Here is a 21645-nt window from a genome sequence, read left to right as displayed (position 1 = left end):
AACCCACATAATCGCATTTGTCATGTAAAATGGACCATAAAACATGTATCACACGACACATTCATATTGTGACCCCCGGTGACCTGACCTCACTGTGACCTGACCTGGTATCAGTGACCTCAGATAGTAAAGTATGTGTTTGACGAACAATGTACCATCGATGGTTTTCAATAAATTACCAATTTACTCGCTTTCACAGCACATTTCTTGAATTGCCTGTGAACGGTGAAAATCTGACATTTGACCTGACCTGTGACGTCATCGGTTTGACCTAGGTCAATGAAATTTGGTCACAAGGTAGTTCCCGGGTGGGGCTATCGAACGCCGTTTGAATTTTGAAAATCGGCCGGTAACTTTCCGAGATCTTAGGGGGGGGGGGGCCGAAACGGCCCCCCCCCCTACGGGTGGTAGGGTCCGCCGGTAGCCCTACGGGGCGCGGGTTAAAGGGACAGTATCACCATTTTGATGAAATTTGACATTGCATAGGCCCCACCTTTCTGGTCCGGGAACTGAAGACCGATCCTCGAAGCTCCACACCGTTATCCCGCTATCGCCGCTCAAAGTACGAAAGGTGTACCACACTTTGAATCGTGCTTCACTATCTTCACTGTTTAAATGTTTGCGCCGTTTTGAATTGACCGCCAGTAATAAAACTTTTACCCTGGTCATTTCATCAAATTTTATAAAGCCAAAACGTTTTTCGCACTTATTCATCACCGTTAAATTCATTAAATAGTCGTAGGCAATTTCCGCTGTTTCCTTCGGATTCTAGCGGCTCAACAAAGGAATTCCTCCAGCTTGAATCACAATCTCCCTCCAATGTATGACGTTTATCACGTGATTGTCACGTGATATTTTCTCCCATTGTCAATTGTCACGTCCAATTGTCACTCCCTCCAATTGTCACGTTATATTTTTATAGGCAATACCTAAGGCTACCCCTCCCTAAGGACAACTCAATCAGAAGAACGACCGCGTAAGCGTAGCGTCAATAATGTATTATCTGCGCCAGTTCTGTAGTAATTTTGCATGCTTCCAAACTGGCGGACATGCTTGTATAGTGGTGGTTCGCTCATGAAAATGAATCATGAAAATGAAATGTGGTTGCAATATTTTTCACCAAGTTCGGTCCTCAAACTATGTTTTTCTGATTCAGAAAAATAAGAAATGCTAGTAAAAAAAAACATCAGCTCCATACATGGATTTTCTTTTCGATGATACTGTCCCTTTAACGTAAGGTGCTGTGAGTCGCTGGGCTGAGGGTGGGGGCACTCCTGGTCACCTAATAATGGGTGGCGGAGTAGTTCGAAAAAAAAGAAATAGCAGACATTGCGATCTGACCCAGTTTGTTAACAATTTTTGATTCAATGGGTCCATTTGCAGCGCCATTCTCAGCCATCGATGCATTTTTAGCCTGAAGTCAAGGAACAAACTGACTCTTTTCGTTTCCTCCATCCTACCGTGCGTGAAAATACATCGAACAAGAGTGCGGAGAACGGGACTTGCGAAGATCTTTCGAAGGTCCCAAAAAAAAAAGAGGCTAACTTCAATATATCATGTATTGTAATGTTAATCTCATGTACGATCTACCCATCGCAACGCCACACAGCTTTCACTATCACAGTGTTAAGTTTATTCCATGTACCCCAAAGTACGAACGATATAACAAAGCGGTGATAACTGGCCGCATTCTAACTGTTATCGCTTCCGAACACCCTCGCTTTCCTGATCACAAACCCTGAACAGAACCTGCATGTGTCAGACATATTCATGTCCCACTCTGACAGAGTCTTCACACAACTATAATGCAGCCTGTTATAACCAGGCATGCGGCACTTACTCGGTGGTCAGGCAGAGTTCAGTTTTATTTCACTCACTGGTTGCTCGGGTTCCCTCAGGCAGCTAGACCTTCTGCACTGTGTCATACAGGTCGAGTCGGCGCTGCTTTCCTAGAGGGATGTTCTCTCTGATTCGCTTCAGTTCCTCCAGATCTGTCGGGGAATCGGATAAAAATGCGTCATTAGGTGGTAGCATTTATACATGTATGGCGGAACGAGGATGACGGGGGTAGTGTGTCTCATCTGAGAATAGGAACCCGAACATCAACGTCAGTCTGCTAGGCTCTGTATCAAGGGTCGTGATGTGGGCGAGAATTGCACCTAGGAAGCGTATTTAAAATGCATGGAATCGTCATTCGTCACCAATCTCCAATTTGCAATGCAATAAACACTGAAGCCGCACTCGTTTGCTCAAGTTCCCAGCTGCTATGCATCTTATTATGAAATTTCATTTTTTTCCATAGTTTCCCTTGCGGTGGAAGGACAACATACCTATATCGGCGTAGATGACGGTTTCGTCCGCCTCGGTGGAGGCCACCACGTCTCCCCAGGGCGAGGCCACGAGCGAGTGACCCCAGGCCACATACGAGGCGGTCGTGTCCCTCGCTGGCGACACCAGCGCGGTGTACACCTGCGACAGAGCACGCAGACACGGCTGAGAGACTGCGCGGCTGCAAGGTCCGACGTGGCAGGAAACAATGCAAAATCCACTGATAACGCTATCAAATGGACATAGTGAAAGTGGACAAGACTGCACAATGCACACGGTTGAATGTTGCATACCGTGTGGCTGGCTACGTCATAGGCTGGACAATTGATGTAATGTGGCGCGTTGAATTCGTGGGGTGCCCTTACGGAGTACTTAGCAGTACTTAGCATTGGAATTTGGAATGCTGGAGGAAAACTAATCGGAGTTTTCAGGGGTTGTCTGTCACGCCAGTGGCGCCATCTGAAAGGCGACGCCACCTGCCGACGGTTTCCGAACATTGAAAGAGTTTGCAAGTCGGTCGGCAATTCTTTTACTACTTTGAACCACGATTGAGAGTCTGGGACTATTGTACCTTGCAGTATGGTAGTGGCTGCTGTCAGGATCGCCAGCATATGGTCACATTTACATTGTGCAAGCATTGCAATAGTTAGCGAGCGTTCCATGACAGAACTGCAAAAGAAATTGTTGCACCGAACTCACCTGGTTATCGACGGAGCGGGCTCTGGCCAGCAGTTCCCAGTGCGCCGGTCCCGTGGTCATATTGAACGCTCCAGGGTACAACAGCAGGTCACATCCTGCAAAAAAAAACGAATTCAAGCATATCGTGAGGTTTGTCGGTGTTACTTCCATGCCTTAAGGATATCGAAAGGATGAAAGTAATGAAGTTAATGCATCCAAACCTTGGTAAATGCAACATGAAACAATGATTGTTTTACACGGCAGGGGAACTACGTTGTTGCTTTCTTATACAGAGTGAGGCGAACTGTTGGGCACTATCCATACGCAATATGAGCTCGTCATCTAAGTTCAGCTTGCCTTTCCATCGCATAAACATTGCTTGCTTTTATTTACGGTTGATAACAATCACGTACTAAATATTGTTTTCTGCATATCCCACATATTACGATAGCGCTGCCAGTTTTGATACCGACCCTGCCTGGCGTAGAGTGTGGCCATGTCACTGAAGCGCAGGTCGTAGCAGATGCCCAGGCCGACCCGGCACCAGGGCGTGCTGAAGGTGGTCAGGGACGCGCCCGCCGTCAGCGTCTCAGACTCCTGGAACCGGATCTTGCCCGGGATGTCGATATCGAACAGATGCACCTGGTGAAAGAGGCGGCGATCGGAAATGTGGGTGTGCAACCTAAATAGTAACAGAAAAGGTTTGTGCTGCTGTAATGCGTGCCTGCGAGGACATCACAACAATCTGAACGGCAAAGTTCAGTGTTCACTGAAAAGTAATTGATACACGGAAATCGATAAAGCGGACTAATCAGTACAAATAACTGGAAGAGTATTACATTTTCGTGTCCTTTTTTAGTTACCCTTGGACTCGACAACCGGAAAATGAAACTAAAAACGCGACCAAAATGGCGCATGGAAAAGACTTGAACCGCAGTGAGCGGCTCCCGCCAGTGTCGATGTGAATTGTGACCGACAGGTCTACAAAGCAGACCTCGATTACTAATGCTCTGCGGGACTTTTACCACTAATTTTATCAATCAGTTGACAGATAAAAGTCGACGTTTCCACGACATGGTCGCTGAGGCACAACGCCCGTCGCCCGACGCAATCCGCTCACCTTGCGGTGTTTGGCGACCAGGCTGCCATCTGGCGCCCAGACCGTGGCGGTGTTGTACAGAGTCTCTCCCGCTCGCTCCGGTATGGATCCACCCACCAGGTGCACGCTGTTGTCACGTGCCATCTCGGACAGAGCTTTGCACGATGGTCCATCAGGCACGCTCTCGGCATATTCTCCGAAATATTCTGGAAATGTCCATAGATATGTAAGTAACTAACATATAGCAATCAGAACCCCATAACATAAATGGGACTTTAACATCTTCCTTTTCATCTATTTGTCCAGCTTTGGAGACAACATGCCCTTTCAGCTCTCTGAGCTCTAAGCTAAAGGAAGCTTACATATGACATGACATAAATGTAGATTAGAACAAGTACCTAATGAATTCATGATGTTGGCAAAGTGCTTATTGGTTAGGTGTTCTTATGAGGGGCTGGGTTCACCATGACTCATGCATGCAGTGGCAGTTATCATCTAGCACTGAGGTGCTCATGACTGGCAGCATTTTTCAGAAATAGTTATGCACTTTTTACAAAGACAAGAACACTAAATTGAAATAACCACTAATTATCATATTTACCCATTGTATAACTCAATCACATCCTAATCAACAAAGTCACAATGACCCTTTGTGACCTCACTAATGATCTTAACTGGATATTTGACAGAAAGCAGAGCTAACAGTAAGGCCACCTCAAAGCAACCATATATGGTAAAAGTGAGCACAAAACTTACGAGTTCCATATGGTGAGTTGAAGCACTCTGGCAGTGCAACCATCTGAGCACCTCCAGCAGTGGCTTCTTTGACCATGCGAGCAGCCCGCGAGAGATTTTCCTGTTTGTTTGCACAAACTGATAACTGGACTAGTGCCAGCCTGAAACCTGCAATCATAGGTAGGTACATCAACATGTGTCAACATAACTAGGTATTAAATAATCAATTATTTTAACATCTGAGACTTGAGAGGATATACAACTTCAAATGAAGGCATTCTGATACAAATGACTAGTAGGTACTAGGTAAACACCCTAGACAAGACATGAATGAAGCAATGACACCGAAGATGAAGGTGGCTTTTGTAGGTAACAACTAACAAGTATTAAAAATATCAAATTTAAATGGACAGTGCTGTGGCTTTGGACTTAAGAGTCCTTCCAGGAATAGGCATCTTTACATCATTTTAGACTACCTATAGTGCAAGGCTGTATATCTATAAATGTATGTCAACAGATCAAGATGACTCATTACATGCAATGTCATTGTGCTCATACCAGATTGAGATATGTAAGATTAAAGTGACTATCCTACCCTGAAAAGGTTAACATATTGGCCTAAAATTGAAGTTGATGCAGGTAGTTTGATTTCAATTAAAAAAAACACACACACACAGATGACATAGGTTTTAACGGTCCTTACTTGTACTCCTTCATTAAACATTTCAATTTGTTTAAAGGGACCCTCCCACCTTCAAAAAAGTTAATGAATTGGCACGAAAGTGATGTCGCTCGGTTCAGAAAGAGCGAAAACGAATATCTACCAAATTTCATCGAAAAATATTCACCGGTTTTCAAGATATTAGACTTTTACTTTTGTTTACTTTTTGGGATCTCCGCTGTTCCTAGCGACTTTATTTGAAAGTGCGGCATTTGTTGCGCGCAAAGCAGCATATACCACCGCGTGCTACCAAACGTTTTAGTAAAAGATTTAAAAACCGTTAGATCTCCGCTGACGTCACAAATTCTAAGGGGGCATACCAATGCACTAGCCCCTTAGAATCCGAAAACTGCAAGTTTGAAATTCCATATCTCCGAATTAAAGCATTTGTCGATGTTGTGAGTGCCCAAACCGGTATTTGCAGGCCATGGCCACCAATTTGGGATTCCAGGACAAATCTTCGTATGGCATTTCTTCGTCGCGCAATTCTTCGTCCGCATTTCTTCGTCCGCAAATCTTCGTCGGCGCATTTATTCGTGTCGCATAACTTCGTCTCGCATTTCTTCGTAAGCGCAAATATTCGTAGCGCATTTTTTCGTATCCGCATTTCTTCGTACGCGCATTTCTTCGTCAAGCATTTTTTCGTCCACGCATTTCTTCGTCTACGCAAATCTTCGTCCGCATTTCTTCGTCCACGCAAATCTTCGTCTGCGCATATCTTCGTCCGCAAATCTTCGTCCCCGCAAATCTTCGTCCGCAAATCTTCGTCCGCATTTTTTCGTCCACGCATTTCTTCGTCTACGCAAATCTTCGTCCGCATTTCTTCGTCCACGCAAATCTTCGTCCCGGCAAATCTTCGTCCGCAAATCTTCGTCCGCAAAACTTCGTCCGCAAATCTTCGTCCGCAAATCTTCGTCCGCATTTTTCGTCCACGCATTTCTTCGTCCACGCAAATCTTCATCCGCAATTCTTTGTCTGCGCATATTTTCGTCCGCAAACCTTTGTCTCCGCTATCTTCGTCTCCGCAAACATTCGTCCACAAATGTGGTTCAATAAAACCATGAAGAAATATCAGACCATCAAGTGATTGACGAATTTAATGCACGGAATGGATGATCGAAACTTTTGAAGTCAGGTAGATGAGGTCTGTCAGGTGAAGCTATTGTATTTGGGAGCCGAGAATTGAAACATTCCATATCATTTGTGTCCCGGACATTCTTTTTTCGCGGTCGATGAATGACAATATAATCTCTTGTACCCTCGCCGGCATAGGCGGCGGAACGGGGAGGGCACCGGGGCATCGTTCCCCTCTTTAATTTTGGCCTTTCAACAGTAGCCCTATGGGCGTTGCATGGAAAGAATGGGACTAAAAGTCGGCAGTGTCGTGCCCCCCCCCCCCCCTAATTGAAGGTGTTCCGCCCGCCGCTACTGCTCGCCGGACCTATTTGTTTTCTACATACACGCCGGCCGAGGGGGGCGGGTACGACCCCCCCCCCCCCCCATCGCCGTCTCGCCACTGGTGGAGCTAGCGCGTCGCGGAAAAAAACGAGCGTGTGCGCCGTTACGAGACGCAGAGGTTTTAAGGCCCGATTTTAAGGCCTTCTAGGTCAGGGGTCGGCTTACAGCCCGCGGGCCGGATCCGGCCAGGAGGGTGACGGTTGGATCCGGCCCGCGACCATCTGACGTCCGGCCCGCGGCTGGTATCATCGACTTACGTCGTGTTCCGGCCCGCGGTTCCTTCAGAAATCGACTCCGATATAAAAGTGACTTAAATGTGTTTTGGCACAATATTGTGCCAATGTGTTTTGGCACAATATTGTGCCAAAACACATTTAAGTCACTTTTATATCGGAGTCGATTTCTGAAGGAACCGCGGGCCGGAACACGACGTAAGTCGATGATACCAGCCGCGGGCCGGACGTCAGATGGTCGCGGGCCGGATCCAACCGTCACCCTCCTGGCCGGATCCGGCCCACGGGCCGTAAGCCAACCCCTGACCTAGAAGGCCTTAAAATCGGGTATTAATCTCTGCGTCTCGTAACGGCGCACACGCTCGTTTTTTTTTCGCGACGCGCTAGCTCCACCAGTGGCGAAACGGCGATGGGGGGGGTCGTACCCCCCCCCCCCTTGGCCGGCGTGTATGTAGAAAACAAATAGGTCCGGCGAGCAGTAGCGGCGGGCGGAACACCTTCAATTAGGGGGGGGGGCACGACACTGCCGACTTTTAGTCCCATTCTTTCCATGCAACGCCCATAGGGCTACTGTTGAAAGGCCAAAATTAAAGAGGGGAACGATGCCCCGGTGCCCTCCCCGTTCCGCCGCCTATGCCGGCGAGGGTACAAGAGATTATATTGTCATTCATCGACCGCGAAAAAAGAATGTCCGGGACACAAATGATATGGAATGTTTCAATTCTCGGCTCCCAAATACAATAGCTCCACCTGACAGACCTCATCTACCTGACATCAAAAGTTTCGATCATCCATTCCATGCATTAAATTCGTCAATCACTTGATGGTCTGATATTTCTTCATGGTTTTATTGAACCACATTTGTGGACGAATGTTTGCGGAGACGAAGATAGCGGAGACAAAGGTTTGCGGACGAAAATATGCGCAGACAAAGATTTGCGGACGAAGCTTTGCGTGGACGAAGAAATGCGTGGACGAAAAATGCGGACGAAGATTTGCGGACGAAGATTTGCGGACGAAGATTTGCGGACGAAGTTTTGCGGACGAAGATTTGCCGGGACGAAGATTTGCGTGGACGAAGAAATGCGGACGAAGATTTGCGTAGACGAAGAAATGCGTGGACGAAAAAATGCGGACGAAGATTTGCGGACGAAGATTTGCGGGGACGAAGATTTGCGGACGAAGATATGCGCAGACGAAGATTTGCGTGGACGAAGAAATGCGGACGAAGATTTGCGTAGACGAAGAAATGCGTGGACGAAAAAATGCTTGACGAAGAAATGCGCGTACGAAGAAATGCGGATACGAAAAAATGCGCTACGAATATTTGCACTTACGAAGAAATGCGAGACGAAGTTATGCGACACGAATAAATGCGCCGACGAAGATTTGCGGACGAAGAAATGCGGACGAGGAATTGCGCGACGAAGAATTGCCATACGAAGATTTGTCCGGTTACGCCAATTTGGCTATCTCAACTCAAAACTAATGTTAAGGTGGGAGTGTCCCTTTAACTCACGTGATGCTGCGGCCATGTCAAATAAGCTATGTGTTGCTTGTTGTCGATTAAAAACACCCACCGACCAAGCTAATCAAGAGCGTAATTCAAAATAATCAAAAAAGAGGGAGGGGGCCTGCGCCAATGCCACCAATTCTCTCGGCTTCGGCGGTGTAAACAGTTAAGGTTGGTATATTTTAAGTGTATTGACACAGATGGAAGCACTGTCGAATTAAATGACGTCATTGGACTATGAAAAGTCTGGAACGTGTCAAGCGGGACAAAGTGGGACTTAGCCGACTACAGCGGAACAAAGTGAGACTCAACCGACTACAGCGGGACATAGTGGGTCTCAGCCGCCTCCAGCGGGACAAAGTGGAACTCAGCCGACTAAAGGGGGGGGGGCATAATGGGACTCAGCCGACTACAGCGGGACATAGTGAGACTCAGCCGACTACAGCGGGACATAGTGAGACTCAGCCGACTACAGCGGGACATAGTGGGACTCAGCCGGTTCCAGTGGGACATAGTACGAGACTCAGCCGACTATAGCGGGACAAAGTGAGACTCAGCCGACTACAGCGGGACATAGTGGGTCTCAGCCGGCTACAGCGGGACAGGACTCAGCCGGACCCAGCGGGACACAATTTGGGACTCGGCCGGTCCCAGCGGGACAAAGTGAGGCTCAGCCGACAACAGCGGGGCATAGTGGGACTCAGCCGACTACAGCGGGACATAGTGGGACTCAGCCGTTTCCAGCGGGACAAGTCGCACTTCGAGTCCCGCTTTGTCCCGCTTTGAGTCCCACTTTGTCCCGGTGGACCGACTGAGTCCCATTCTGTCCCGCTGGGACCGGATGAGTCTGACTTTGTCCCGCTGGAGCCGGTTTAGTCCCACTATGTCCTGCTGTAGTCGGCTGAGTCCCATTTTGTCCCGCTGGAACCGGCTGAGGCCCACTATGTCCAGCTGTAGTCGGCTGAGTCCGACTATGTCCCGCTGTAGTCGGCTGAATCCCACTATGTCCCGCTGTAGTCGGCTGAATCTCATTTTGTCCCGCTGGGACCGGTCAATTTTTATGCAAGTTTTTGACTTTTCGAAGAAAAAAAACGGAATATATGTGATAGAACGCATGCTTATGACTTACTCTAGCAAGTGTTAGCTAAATATCTTTAAAAATGGCCAAGTTATACGCATAATTGCAAAAAAAAAACAATATTTTTCAAATCAATTTTTCAGTACGTATTTGACATCGTACACCAACATAAATAGCACAATCGTGTTCCTGAGCTCAAATTGCATCCAATAGACACCTTTTTTGACCTGAAAGTGACCTGACCTAAGACTTAAACTTCGACTTAAAATGACCTCGAATGACACAGACGACATCAAATTCGAAATCTATGCCCTAAATGGACCATAAAACATATATGTCACGTGACCGACGCATGATATAATATTTCCGTGACCTGTGATGACCTGACCCTGACCTGAAAATCAAAGTACGAGTGGTACTCTCAGGGTATCTAAAGCATCTGTTCACGAGTGTGTAAACCCAAAATGAGCCTGATCTGACTTGTAAGACGGCGGCCAGAGCCCAAAATGTGAACAAGCCAAAATGCTAATAATTTTTACTTTGACCTGACCTGTGACGTCATCGGTGACCTCGAGTTCAATGAAATTAGGTTTCGCTCGACAGTTGTTGCGGGACTATCACACGCCGTTTGAATTTTGACGATCGGCCCAGTAATTTCGTAGTTAGGAGGGGGGGCTATGAAGAGCCCCCCCCCCCCCCCAGTAGGGCGCGTTATACGCAGATCCCAGGGGGGAGGGGCTCGAACGGACCCCTCGGTTTTTCGCGAATAACTCAGGTGAAGAGCGGCTGACCGCAAAGAAACTTTCACTACACTTGAGTTCACCAATTTTACACCATATCTGAAAATTTAATGACCGTGACCGAAATGACCGTCGACCTGTGACCTGATTCTCTAGACCATGTTAGGCCTGATTCGTGATCCGGCGTAAACCAGCCAGCAATTTGGTTTGGATCAAGTCCGTTTTGCCCGGGCAACTCCGACATTCCCGAGACTTGGGCCTGAGTAAACGAAACGCCGTCCGAGCCGGGGTTCGGGTCGATATGGCTCTATTCCGGTTAGCCAGCCTTTGCCGTAGCGCTCCCGAGTTGGTACGGTTTCGGACCGCCAAGTCGGGCTTAAGTCCGGATTCCTACTGTCAGGTCCGGCTGCCTCGTAGCTGCTCTGGCTTACTGTGGCTGAAGCATGGTTGAGGGACGGCACGGCTGATCGGCCGGCTGTGGTGCGGGCGAACTCTGGGATCGTGTGCTAGCTTCAGTAGAGCCCCAGACCTTGCCCGTACTCTGGCCGGAGCAAATGCCGGAGCTAGCCAGAGATGTAACCAGCTACGGCCCAGACCAAATTTGCTGGCTTGGATGGTGGGTGTCAAGGTTACGTGAAGGTCAAATCAAGGTCATTGACCGTAGATGACCTTGGCTCACTTTTTCAAGTTAAACACATTTCTAGCAGTTTTTTGGAGCCTCAAGCCTAGGCGAGAGGCGTCTGCAGCGTCCGAAATATCTACAATATGGAGGTGTTTTATTTTCTACCCGCTGGAGTCTGCACCGCTCACGAGTCACGACAGCCAAAGCGTCATCCGGTGGACCCATTTGATCCGCGTCGTTCTCCGTCTTTCTACGACCATCCAATCGGAAGCTGACAGAGGATAGAATCTGCCCTCCCTCAGCGGGATAATCTTCGCCGGCATGTGGGCTGATGCACCACCATCCTCAAGATTTCACTTCGAAGATCTCAAGAACGCGTGTACCGATCGGAATTAAATTTGGCTAAGCTTTGCGTTCATCCGTCATCACAAAAAAACGTAACTTAAAAACAGTTTCCTAATAGGTTGGTGCGCTGTCATTTCCATGCTCGGTCAGGTCAGATTCGACGGTACGTTTTTGCGATTTGTTACGGAGCGAGCGAAGCGAGCGGAGTCTTTCCCATGGAAAAAAGTCTCAGTATGAGCGGCCTGGCCCGGCCCGGTCTGTAACGCTTTTGCGATGCTTTTATCTCAGCAACCACTTGACCGATTTACATGCGGTAATTTTTGTAGGGTAGCTTCCTTCCTTCTACCATGTATTGGACTACTCCCGATGCACGCGGGTGACGCCTTATGCACGTGCCAAGTGCAAAACGAAGAGTTGTCAGTTTTGTAACAATTGCAATATCTCGAACCTCGGTAACTACTGGACCGATTGCTCTGAAAGTTGGCATGTACGTAGGCACCCACTGGGCAATGCATATCCATGTGCCACAGTCGGAGTGCTGCTGCACGTGCGCACGTGCAGGGGTCGGTTCCAGATCTCAAGAACGGCTGAACCGATTGCGCTCAAATTTGGCACATTGCTAGAGACCAGTTAGAAGGGTGCCGTGCTCCAGTCAGTTGGAGGTACCCCTCACAATTTCGCACTTGCAAGGCTCACCCTCTCGCTCGCTCCGTTTGTCGCCCTATAAGGCATTTTACTGGTGATACTATGTGTATGTATTCCAACCGTGATAATGGGTGTTAATTAATATTCCAGGAGCCATGAAAGGCTCTTAACCCTCGCCCTGGTAGGGATGTCGATACGACCCCCCCCCCCCTCCTCTAAGGTTTTTCGAAGATAGCGTAAAAACGGCGGCGCTGCAACGGCGCGCCGCCAAATTTGGCACAGTCCATGGGGCAACCTTTTTACATATGACCTGAAAATTTCAGGCCTGGGTGACCTTGAGTCAGGTCAGCAGGTTAGAAAAACCGGTACAAGGTCATGGTCAAATTTCAATTTTCTTTACGCACCTGTCCAACTCACAGTTTTGGACTGATTTCATTCAAGCTTTCAGGATGTGCTAAGTTCACCGAGTTGTGTAACATATAGTTCGGTTTTTTATGTCACTGATCTCAGGTCAGTTACAGGTCATTACGTCGTGATGTTAAGCCTATGGGAAAATATTCAATTCGGAAAATACTGGAGATATTCACTTCGTTCTATCACTTTTGTACTTTGAAACCACTGTAGGTACTTGATTATGCCACTTGGTGCTTCTTTTTTTGGTGTACTTATCCATGGGTCAGGTCAAATGAGGTCAACTGACGTCAAAAGACGTTATTGTGCCAATAACTTGTCATATAATTAAGATAAAGCTTTCCAAATGGTATAATTCTGTTCCTCTTGAACAGCCGAGTCAAATGATATGCAACATTGAGCATTTCGACCATTCTTTAGACATAGATGTACTTAAGATGTGCTTAACTTTTTAAGTACACTTAAGCAGGCAAAAAAAGTATATCATTTGACGCGCCTCGACGTGCTGAGTTCACTGGTGCTTTTGTTTTTGCTCTATCTTAATTAGATCAAAAGTTTAAAGCGAAAAACTTTTGACCCGTTTTAGCAAAGAAAATATACACTCAGGTACCCCAACCCCAAAAAACCTAAATATTGACCTAGAGCAACCAAATTTGCACAGGGGCGAGAACTCCAGGGGGCCCACCTACCTACCAAGTTTGGTGTTTCTAGGTGCCATAGGAGCCAATCGCGAGGGGGATCGCATCGACCTCCCCCCCCCCCCTCCCCCTGACATTGTTATGAAAAAATGCCCTGCCAGGGCGAGTGTTAAATGACAGTGCCTTGGCTTGTCTTGCCTCGCCTTGTGCAGGCCGTCCGATATCTGCGAAAAGCTACTCAAAGACACACGTTCATCATGTTGGTATAGGGCGCGACGTCTTCTAACACAGGGCAGTCGTTTCATCCTATGTATTTCCTTCATATGACTGACATATGTATTGTATTTCCTCTTCAAAATACTGCTCAGAATGACGCCATTTGATAATGCCCAAGAACAGAATGAGCATTTATGATTTGTGCCATTACCGATTCAACTGCTCAACAGCTGAACGCGTTTCCACGACACGCAGCAAGATCACGACATCTTCTGAGTATTCGACTAGAGTGCGGGGAGCGGCACGTGGACCTCTCCATCCCTACTGGCGCTTGGCCTCCGACCTACTGCTGCTTGGCCTCCAGCTTGAGCCGGAGCGACTCGGGCATGGAGGGCGGCGGCGGCCGCGGCACGCGCAGCGCCACCTTCACGCCGTCGTAGATGAACCACTGCAGCGCTGTCAGTGTGCCGATCATGATGATACGCGCCGTCAGGCCCTTCCACATGCCCATGAAGCCGAGGCTCTTGGCGACGTCGATGGCCGACGAGCCCTTGGCCATGTTGAGCTTGCTGACGACGGTGTCAGCCGGGTGGGAGACGATGGCGCAGAACACGCCGGCGATGTAGCCGGCGGCGAATGTCACCACCAGCTGCTCGCCCTTGGAGCACTCGGCGCGCGGCTTGGGCACCACATACCTGCGGACGGAGTAGGGTCGGGAGGTCAGCGGAGACTCACCAGGCACGAAGAACTACACAGGACAGAACGACACGGGACAAGACGTTCCTATGAGCAGGATGGCACAAGCAAAACACCTTCGTAATGAAGGCAGTGGTAGCTACATTTCATTGAGAGCATCATCGTCTCTGAGTTTCAAGGAACCGTGTCGCCATATCAACTCACTGGTAGAGCGCTTCAACGGTACGCTCGAAGCAGGCAAACTTCATCATGGTGTAGGGGATCTGGCGGGCCCAGAGCGGCGCCACGCCCTTGTAGAAGCCCCACCAGCCCTCCTGCTTCATGATGATGGGGAAGCCCTCGCGCAGGGTCGACGCGAAGCCCGGCATGGTCTGGATGCGCACCTGTCGGTGGGAGGTCGAGAAAGTGTCACCACCGGCTTGTCTGCGTCTACAAGTGATGTGTCCGATCTGATCACACTGCGGCAGCGATTGGAGCGGGTCGGTCTAGGGTTACGAGATGTCTGGAAAGCTGGGGTGCTTTGATGTGATGCCAGACAACGACTGTCTGCAAACATTCAAGCGATGACATTATTGTCCCATCGGCAGTTAAAGCGATAAGGGTGGAAGCCAAGTAGCATCAAACAAGTATTCTGATAGAAGTCAAGACCAAGAGACACACTTTTGTTTACTCTCACGAAGATAACTGGTGCTATCCACACTCAGCAGTGGGCGCCGTCCACTGAAATCAACGGTTTCGATGGTGTGCCACCCTAGTTACAACCAAGTATAGGTCGCGTAGCTTCTTTAGATACCGGGAAGCCCAAGCCTACAGGGTGGGCCTCCGGCCTTATAGGCCCGTGCCCGCCTTGACCGCTTTCAATGGACCCATACCCACCTTGGCAGCCTCCATGGGCGCCAGCGCGATGTCGGCGAAGAACTCGGCCGACGCCGAGGCGGCCAGGTAGAGCGAGGTGCGCCACAGGTAGGCGTTCTCCTCGCCCAGGATGTTGGAGTACAGGTGCTTGAACACCTCGTAGAAGCCGAACTTGCAGAGGCCCTGCATCGAGTAGCCGATGGCGGTGGGCGCCCAGCCGCGCGCCAGGCCTCGCACTCCCTCCTCCTGGATGGAGACCTGTGAAAGGGATGATGTGGGAACGTTAGTGTAGGAGTGTCATGTAGCGGAGACAAGGGAACTTGGCCTTTTGCTTTCCAAAAAAAGTGTTCTTTGAATCAGTACCGTTAGATGTTGCATTGATACAGGGATAAAGCAACTTTGATTCCTTATTGTTCTGAGGTCCCTGTAATGACAACAGATCGACAATGTTACCTACCCGGAATCCGTTGACGATGCCCTTGTACTTTTCGGGATCGGTCTGCAGGCGGCACTTGACCAGGTCGAGCGGCACGATGGCCGTGTGCGTGATACCGCACGACAGCACTCCGCCCAGGCCGGCGATGGCGAAAAACTTGGGCGAGCCATACTCGCAGCTGTACTCGGGCTCTGAAACATGCAGTGTAGGGGTGGGAAGAGGGTTTACAAGTGACGTGACACGTCCACTGCGGCTTTCACCACGTGGTTAGTTGCATAATGCCCCTTTGGTTTTATTTATTTGAAGCACTGGCCGCTACCCGATCTGTGATAGAATCAATCAACTGTTGTCCCCATATTACGCTGTAAAAAATACTATCTTTGTGGCTTTCAACATTCTCCAAAAGATGACATTCAGAGGCCTTTGGACTTTGGAGTTCCCCAACTGTCAGCCAGTTTGACTACCTTTTTTGAGGTTCCGCTCGCACTCATTTTCAGATATGCAAATTGCATACACGCTTGTTTCTCCAATGTTTCCTGTTGATTTCACAAATGCCCACGACACCCCGTCGACTTCACTGACCTGCGGTGCTGAAGGCGGCGATGTTGCGTCCGTGCACGAGCGAGGGCTGGGCGGGCGCTGCGGCCGGCTCGCAGTGGGCCACCGGTACCGACGGGAACGGACTGCTCTGGGCAGTCTCCAACAGAGAGCGGATCATCGCGACTGACGAGCGAGCGGGGCAGGTCACAACCTGGTCAAAAGCTCTCGCAGTGAAAGGTCACATATACACAAGCGGTTTGCACGGAAAGATGCTGGAGTCTTTGAGCTACCGAATGATGTCTACCCGATTGCAATGGTTCCTAATGGATTTTGGAATATTAAAAAAAAACGTTTGTGCAAGTGTCTTTTGGCTTCACTCATAAATGACCCAAGGTCATCACCTGACCTTCAGAGCTAAAATTAATTGTGGGAAGTAGTTTCAGGTCATGGAGAGTCCTTTGGTGCCGTTTCCAACGCTCTAGACCACTAGGTGGCTCACAATATGCGGTGCAAAGTTGAGGTCTTGACCTCTGTTGACCTCTAAGGGTTAAGCGGCTAGGTGTGACGCTGATTTGCTTGGGCTACGTGTCGCCTTTTCAGAGGACTCTGTTGTGTGTGAGTTTGAGTGCATCCGAGCCTGAGACGTCTCCAACTGGGCTGAATCCGGGCTGGGGCCAGTGCGTCGGTTCTTAGCTCTTTATGCAGCTTAGGTCAAACGAGGTCATTATATTTACTAGAGTTTTGCAGTTAGTAAGTTCTATGGCTAATGAATCGTGTGCTTTGCATTTCAATTTTCAACTGCTTCTAGTCGTATGTTTCCGGAAAAGCCATGCCATATTTTCTGGACGACCTGTAAATGACCTTAGGTCATCGCATGACTTTGAGGAACAACATTGACAATGGGAAAACTATCTTCAGCCCAGGTCATGCAAGTCGTTTGGTGCCGTTTTTTGTGCTCTAGCTCCGACTGGGTGGACCATAGGTAATATAGGTACTGTGTAAGTTTGGGGACCGTGACCTTTGTTGACCTCAGGTCAAACGGCTAGGAATGACGCCGAATGGTTTGGGCCAAGTTTGGGACATGTGTTCCCTTTACAAGGGGCTCCAGTTTCGAGTGGATCCGAGGCGTTCCGAATAAGACTGAAGCTGAGCTGAATATGGGCTGTCTTGACGGACATTTTCACCTCATTGCAGCATGTGGACGTGTGTAACTTGTGTATCTGCTCTGTCTACTCGTAGGTATTCCGCCTATCGCGTGTTGAAAGCTCAAGTACTTAACTACCAACTATATGCCTACGTATGAATACATAACGAATGGACTCAATTTTTAGTTTGATTAAATTCGTTTATTATGAAGTGGTCCAATATCTTGAATAGGAATCAAATGGATATAATTTATGCATTGTTAAAGTTGTCGGGAAGGCAATCACATATTGCAGATACACATTCTTCACGCAATATTGCATTTTTCGTCGTATCTTACCAGTTTGGTTGGGATCGGTCCGCTCCGTGCCTCTCCGCCTGGGGTCCAGCGAAAAAGGACAGCTGCCGGCAGAGGGCTCCGAATCTAGTCGGATACGGGCTATTTCGGTGCGTCTAGTAGGAAATTCCTAGGTTGAGATTTTCTCGTCTAATTATTAGTTCATTATATTATAACATTAACTGAGTTTTTCCTTAAAACTATGATTGGGTAGTTGCACATACAGACCTTTGAATGATTCTAAATTATATCACATTTTATTTGGTTGCTTTCTTAGTAGCATGAATTTATACCAGAGTTGCCAGAAAAGACTATCCAACATCGTCAGATATTTTTACTTAAAATCAGTTCGCTGCTCAAGATTCATAGACGGGTCATGATAAGCACGCAGCAGATTCTAACATATAAAAAACATTACCCATTTTGCACACATCAGTACAGTAATGGCTGCTCCTTTTTCGCGGTGGGGGCGCGCCGGTCGAGACGGGGGTTATTTTTGGAACGGCCGTCGGCCGGGCGCGCTATAACTGCTGACGTCAGACGGTGCGTCGCGGGAGCCCCTGCCGGGTGAGACGACCAAGGACCCAGCTGTTGGGCGGACATATTCTGTGTGAAAGGGACGCACCTCTGCGATCGTCCGTTCCCCAAGGTCACAATTATTGTAGCGATATTTGTAATGCTCGGCAGAAGGCATACGGTAACGAAAACTCGAAGTTTGAATAGATAATTTACTGGGATATGTGCGGCGTTCTGTACTTAATACCTCCGTATAAGTCGATATGAAGCGAATAACAGTCCAGGTAGGTGCCTGTAACACTGACAGGGTGCCTTTCATGTTCGGTTGGCAACAGGGCCTCGTCTAAGGAATTCTCACTGGGGGGGCAGAGACTGAAGGAGCCAAACCTAGGGTACCCCCAAATCCTGTTTTCTCACCGGATTTAGGCCACTTGTTTTTCGTCACAGCCCTGAGAACATGATTTTTTTTTTAAACAAAAGAAACAAAAACCAAAATAGGCGATCTGCGCCATACCGTAACCCTCGCCCGTATGCATAGCAGAAGGGTGCGGAGGGGGGGGAGGGTCGAACGGACTCCTCTCGGTTTTTCGCAATTAAGTCGCGCAAAAAGCGACCGATCGCGACACAACTTTCAGTACCCTCGCGTTTATCAATTTCACACCAACTCTGAAACTTTCATGACCCTGACCCAAATGACCTTTGACCTGTGAGTTACTTTTCGAGACCAGGTTTATCCGGAATCGCAATTCGGCCTACGTCGGCTCGCATTAGCCGAGCGTTTGCAGTCTTTTCGTGATTTCAAGCGTTTAAACATGGAATATTATGTTGCTCCCATGCATAAGGGTGGGTGTCAAGGTCTCCGAAAGGTCAGGTCAGTTTATTGACCTTTGATGACCTCGGTTCACTTTTTCGAGTTTAACACGCTTTTAGACTAGTTTTGGAGCTGATTTTGAATTTAGCAGCCATTTGAACAATTACGAAGAAGTTTTGGTGCCTTCGCAACATGTTACGAAGCTGTCAGAGGTGTTTGCCACCTACTACGAATACCCGGCAAAATCCTTACTGGTTGATCTGACCTGATTTGACCCGACCTGGCCTTAATGCATGGAGACATTATCTATTATCATAACTAACAAGTAACATGGTATTCGTAATCAGCACCCCGAAAAAACCATAACAGCCACCCTTTACGACGTTCTAACAGGTCCCGATTTCCCCGACTTTTGGGTCATTGACCTGACCTGGAAGGTCAACTGATGACTAAGGATCTTGAAATTGGGTATCATCGTTTTCCTCTCGTCACGGGCAACACGGTCGTTTGTTCCGCGAAGTTCTAGCTCGATCAGGGGCGAAACGGCAAGGGGTTCCAAGGGACCCCCCCCCCCTCCTTATACGTTCGCGACTGGAAAAACGCCAATACCGGCGAGGGTTAACATTAGTGTGCTACCCCTTCACATTGACCCACCAGACAGTGATAAACATAGGTACTATCCGTGTTGGGCGTTTCATTGAGTTTGTATGTTTGTGGGGGGGGGGGAGGCAAAAACGAGCTGGGTTGCTGGCCAGCTGCCATCTTATGATTTGCTACTCGGCGCTCTCTGGGCCCTGTTTCACGGCACGCCCCTTCACTTCGCTTCAGCGCGCTTCACTGAAGCGGTGAGGTAGACGGAACCTCCGATGCTAAGGTATGACCTCATCACAAAACAACAGCGTGTTGTATTATATTGCTTGCAGTATTGCTTCGCATTGAGATATGTCGCGGAATACAAACATGAAATGTAACGCCATATTTCTGATTTCAATGCGAAACAATGCCTACTGCAAGCAATATAATACAGCGTGCTGGCGTTTAGTGATGACGTCTTACCTTAGCATCGGAGGTTCCGTTTAACTCGCCGCTTCAGTGAAGCGCGCTGAAGCGGAGTGAAGCGGCGTGCCGTGAAACAGGGCACAGCTCTGAAAATCACAAAACCCTATCTTTTCCCGTAGCCATGAACACTGAACAGTTATTGAACAAATCATTTAATGTTTCTCGTTAAATCCATGTAAGATTCCTAACAAAAACGTCTTGCGGAGAAGGTAATTTTGTGAGAATTTAACGTTTTGACTGGGGGGGCAAATGTTGGCCACTGGGGGGGGGGGGGGGGCAATCCGCTCCACTGGGGAGGCAATTGCCCCCCCAGTTAACATGTTAGACGAGGCCCTGGTTGGCAACGCAATAGCAAGACGAATTTCATTTAGAAGCTTATCACCAATGCCCTAAATACTTCTAACCAGACGAATATTGTTGATTCCTCATTCCGTGAGACGAATCACTGGATGAGTGACGACCGATCTCGCTGTGATACAGCCGGCTGTAAAGAGAGCAGTTCCATGACAGTGTTTCCAATAGAGACTGTCGACAGATAGCTCTCTTGACAGTCACGGCGTGTACTCTCCCCGGCTTTGTCGGAGCTGCATGTCGTCGGCAGGGCGGCGCTATGTGACGTGATGTCTTGTCTGGTTGCTGGAGTTCGAAGACCCTTTTCGTGTTTGTTTCTGTACGCCAGCAGTCACATTAGGACCATGGAGGTTAGATAAAACATTAGGCAGTAGTTAAAGTGGCCAACGGTACTCAGATATTCATCGAAGCGCTCATTGTGTTGGTTTGTAGAACGGCGTTCTCATTACTGCTTGTCGAGAGCTGTTGGCTGAAATTCGCCATAATCCGTACCAGTCTCATATTACGGCGCCCACTATATACCTACTACCTAGACTGTACCGCAATACACCGTCGGCAAGCACGCAGCGCCTGCACGCATAGGCTGTACGGGGATGCACCAGTGTAATGATGTATGTACGGCATCTGTCGATGGTAGTTACTGTAGTTGATGATTCGACTTCCTAAGTGGACTTTGTATTTATAAGCGTACGGTTTTGTTGATAGTTGAAATCGCTCATCGCTGGAAATATTTTAAAGCTATCTCATTAATATTTTGTTCTTTTGGCAGATCTATTGAGTGATTCATTCCATTCTATTTGATAATCCATTGTTAATTTTCTACCACACTCGATAGGTACTTTTAAGTTGCAGCTTATAGCGGAAGCAATTAGGTACGCATGTAAGTACCTGGGAATGTCATTTTCAGTTGAGCGAAGAGCTGAGGGTTTTCATGCGCCATGAACGGTAATGTCGCCATGGACGCCAAAGTTAAACGTTAACGTTAATGTGAATGTAACAGCCAACAAGCAAAATGTAAATCATGTTGTAGGTATGACCGTTAAGTGCTGAGAGTGAAAGCTATTTTAGGTGACCATTTGAGTGCGCTTGAGGGCAGTAATTTAGTGCTACATGAGTCATGACCCCAATCCATCATCATTCCAGCGTTGACCATTCCTATATTTTGAGCATGCTTAGACCAAGGTTCCTTACAAATCTGCCCCAGAGGGTTCCAAGGGGGAGCATTTGGGACTTTGAAATTTCTCGCAGCACCCAGAAATTGTTTTATGTTAGCATATTTTTCCTCGTATAAAACAAAAGCTTAGCAATTTTGGGGGAGGAAATGTGAGCTTTGATTGGCGCCATCACGCAAAAACAAGCAAAATCCGAAGCCTGGGCCCGACCATTTCTGTCTGATATTTGTTAGGTCTCTGTAACGACTGCGTTTCCAAATATTCGATCA

At 48.2% G+C, this 21645-nt stretch overlaps 2 protein-coding genes across 6 annotated transcripts; both read right to left on the bottom strand.

Moving 5' to 3' along the window:
- Nucleotides 1-1545: 1545 nt before the first annotated feature.
- On the bottom strand, nucleotides 1546-8933 carry LOC122375359 (omega-amidase NIT2-like). Of its 5 annotated transcripts, none has more exons than XM_043354710.1 (7): nucleotides 8772-8933; nucleotides 4862-5008; nucleotides 4127-4311; nucleotides 3480-3648; nucleotides 3028-3122; nucleotides 2331-2469; nucleotides 1546-1991 (listed from the first exon to the last, which is right to left on the bottom strand). In XM_043354710.1, the coding sequence occupies exons 1-7, from the start codon at nucleotides 8785-8787 to the stop codon at nucleotides 1903-1905; spliced, it is 840 nt and encodes a 279-aa protein (XP_043210645.1). In that variant the 5' UTR covers nucleotides 8788-8933; the 3' UTR covers nucleotides 1546-1902. The 5 variants fall into 5 exon arrangements, with proteins under 5 accessions (XP_043210645.1, XP_043210646.1, XP_043210643.1 ...); XM_043354711.1 differs by lacking the exon at nucleotides 8772-8933 and adding an exon at nucleotides 5544-5768; XM_043354708.1 differs by lacking the exon at nucleotides 8772-8933 and adding an exon at nucleotides 5665-5707.
- A 4606-nt stretch (nucleotides 8934-13539) lies between these two features.
- LOC122375356 (phosphate carrier protein, mitochondrial-like) lies at nucleotides 13540-17554 on the bottom strand. Its single transcript, XM_043354699.1, has 6 exons — nucleotides 17471-17554; nucleotides 16030-16170; nucleotides 15469-15638; nucleotides 15033-15269; nucleotides 14361-14539; nucleotides 13540-14155 (listed from the first exon to the last, which is right to left on the bottom strand). Exons 2-6 carry the CDS (start codon nucleotides 16163-16165, stop codon nucleotides 13804-13806), a joined length of 1074 nt encoding a protein of 357 aa, XP_043210634.1. The 5' UTR covers nucleotides 16166-16170; nucleotides 17471-17554; the 3' UTR covers nucleotides 13540-13803.
- Nucleotides 17555-21645: the final 4091 nt, after the last annotated feature.

This window comes from Amphibalanus amphitrite, unplaced genomic scaffold (genome assembly GCF_019059575.1).
Source record: "Amphibalanus amphitrite isolate SeventyFive unplaced genomic scaffold, NRLGWU_Aamphi_draft 001823F_arrow, whole genome shotgun sequence".
Taxonomy (NCBI): Eukaryota; Metazoa; Arthropoda; class Thecostraca; order Balanomorpha; family Balanidae; genus Amphibalanus; species Amphibalanus amphitrite.
The sequence above is the reverse complement of the archived record's forward strand: the minus strand, read 5'-3'. Positions and strand labels throughout refer to the sequence as shown.

Bases quoted from the DNA above. Each gene is read 5' to 3' on its own strand.
- LOC122375359 (XM_043354707.1), bottom strand. From the start codon at position 5,036: ATGTTGATGTACCTACCTATGATTGCAGGTTTCAGGCTGGCACTAGTC. The intron at 4,312-4,861 runs GTAAGTTTTGTG...GGACATTTCCAG, and splicing joins CAACTCACCATATGGAACTC to AATATTTCGGAGAATATGCC. The intron at 3,649-4,126 runs GTGAGCGGATTG...CTCTTTCACCAG, and splicing joins TGGTCGCCAAACACCGCAAG to GTGCATCTGTTCGATATCGA.
- LOC122375356 (XM_043354699.1), bottom strand. From the start codon at position 16,165: ATGATCCGCTCTCTGTTGGAGACTGCCCAGAGCAGTCCGTTCCCGTCG. The intron at 14,540-15,032 runs GTGGGTATGGGT...TCCCACCGACAG, and splicing joins CGCCCATGGAGGCTGCCAAG to GTGCGCATCCAGACCATGCC. The intron at 14,156-14,360 runs GTGAGTTGATAT...CTCCGTCCGCAG, and splicing joins ACCGTTGAAGCGCTCTACCA to GTATGTGGTGCCCAAGCCGC.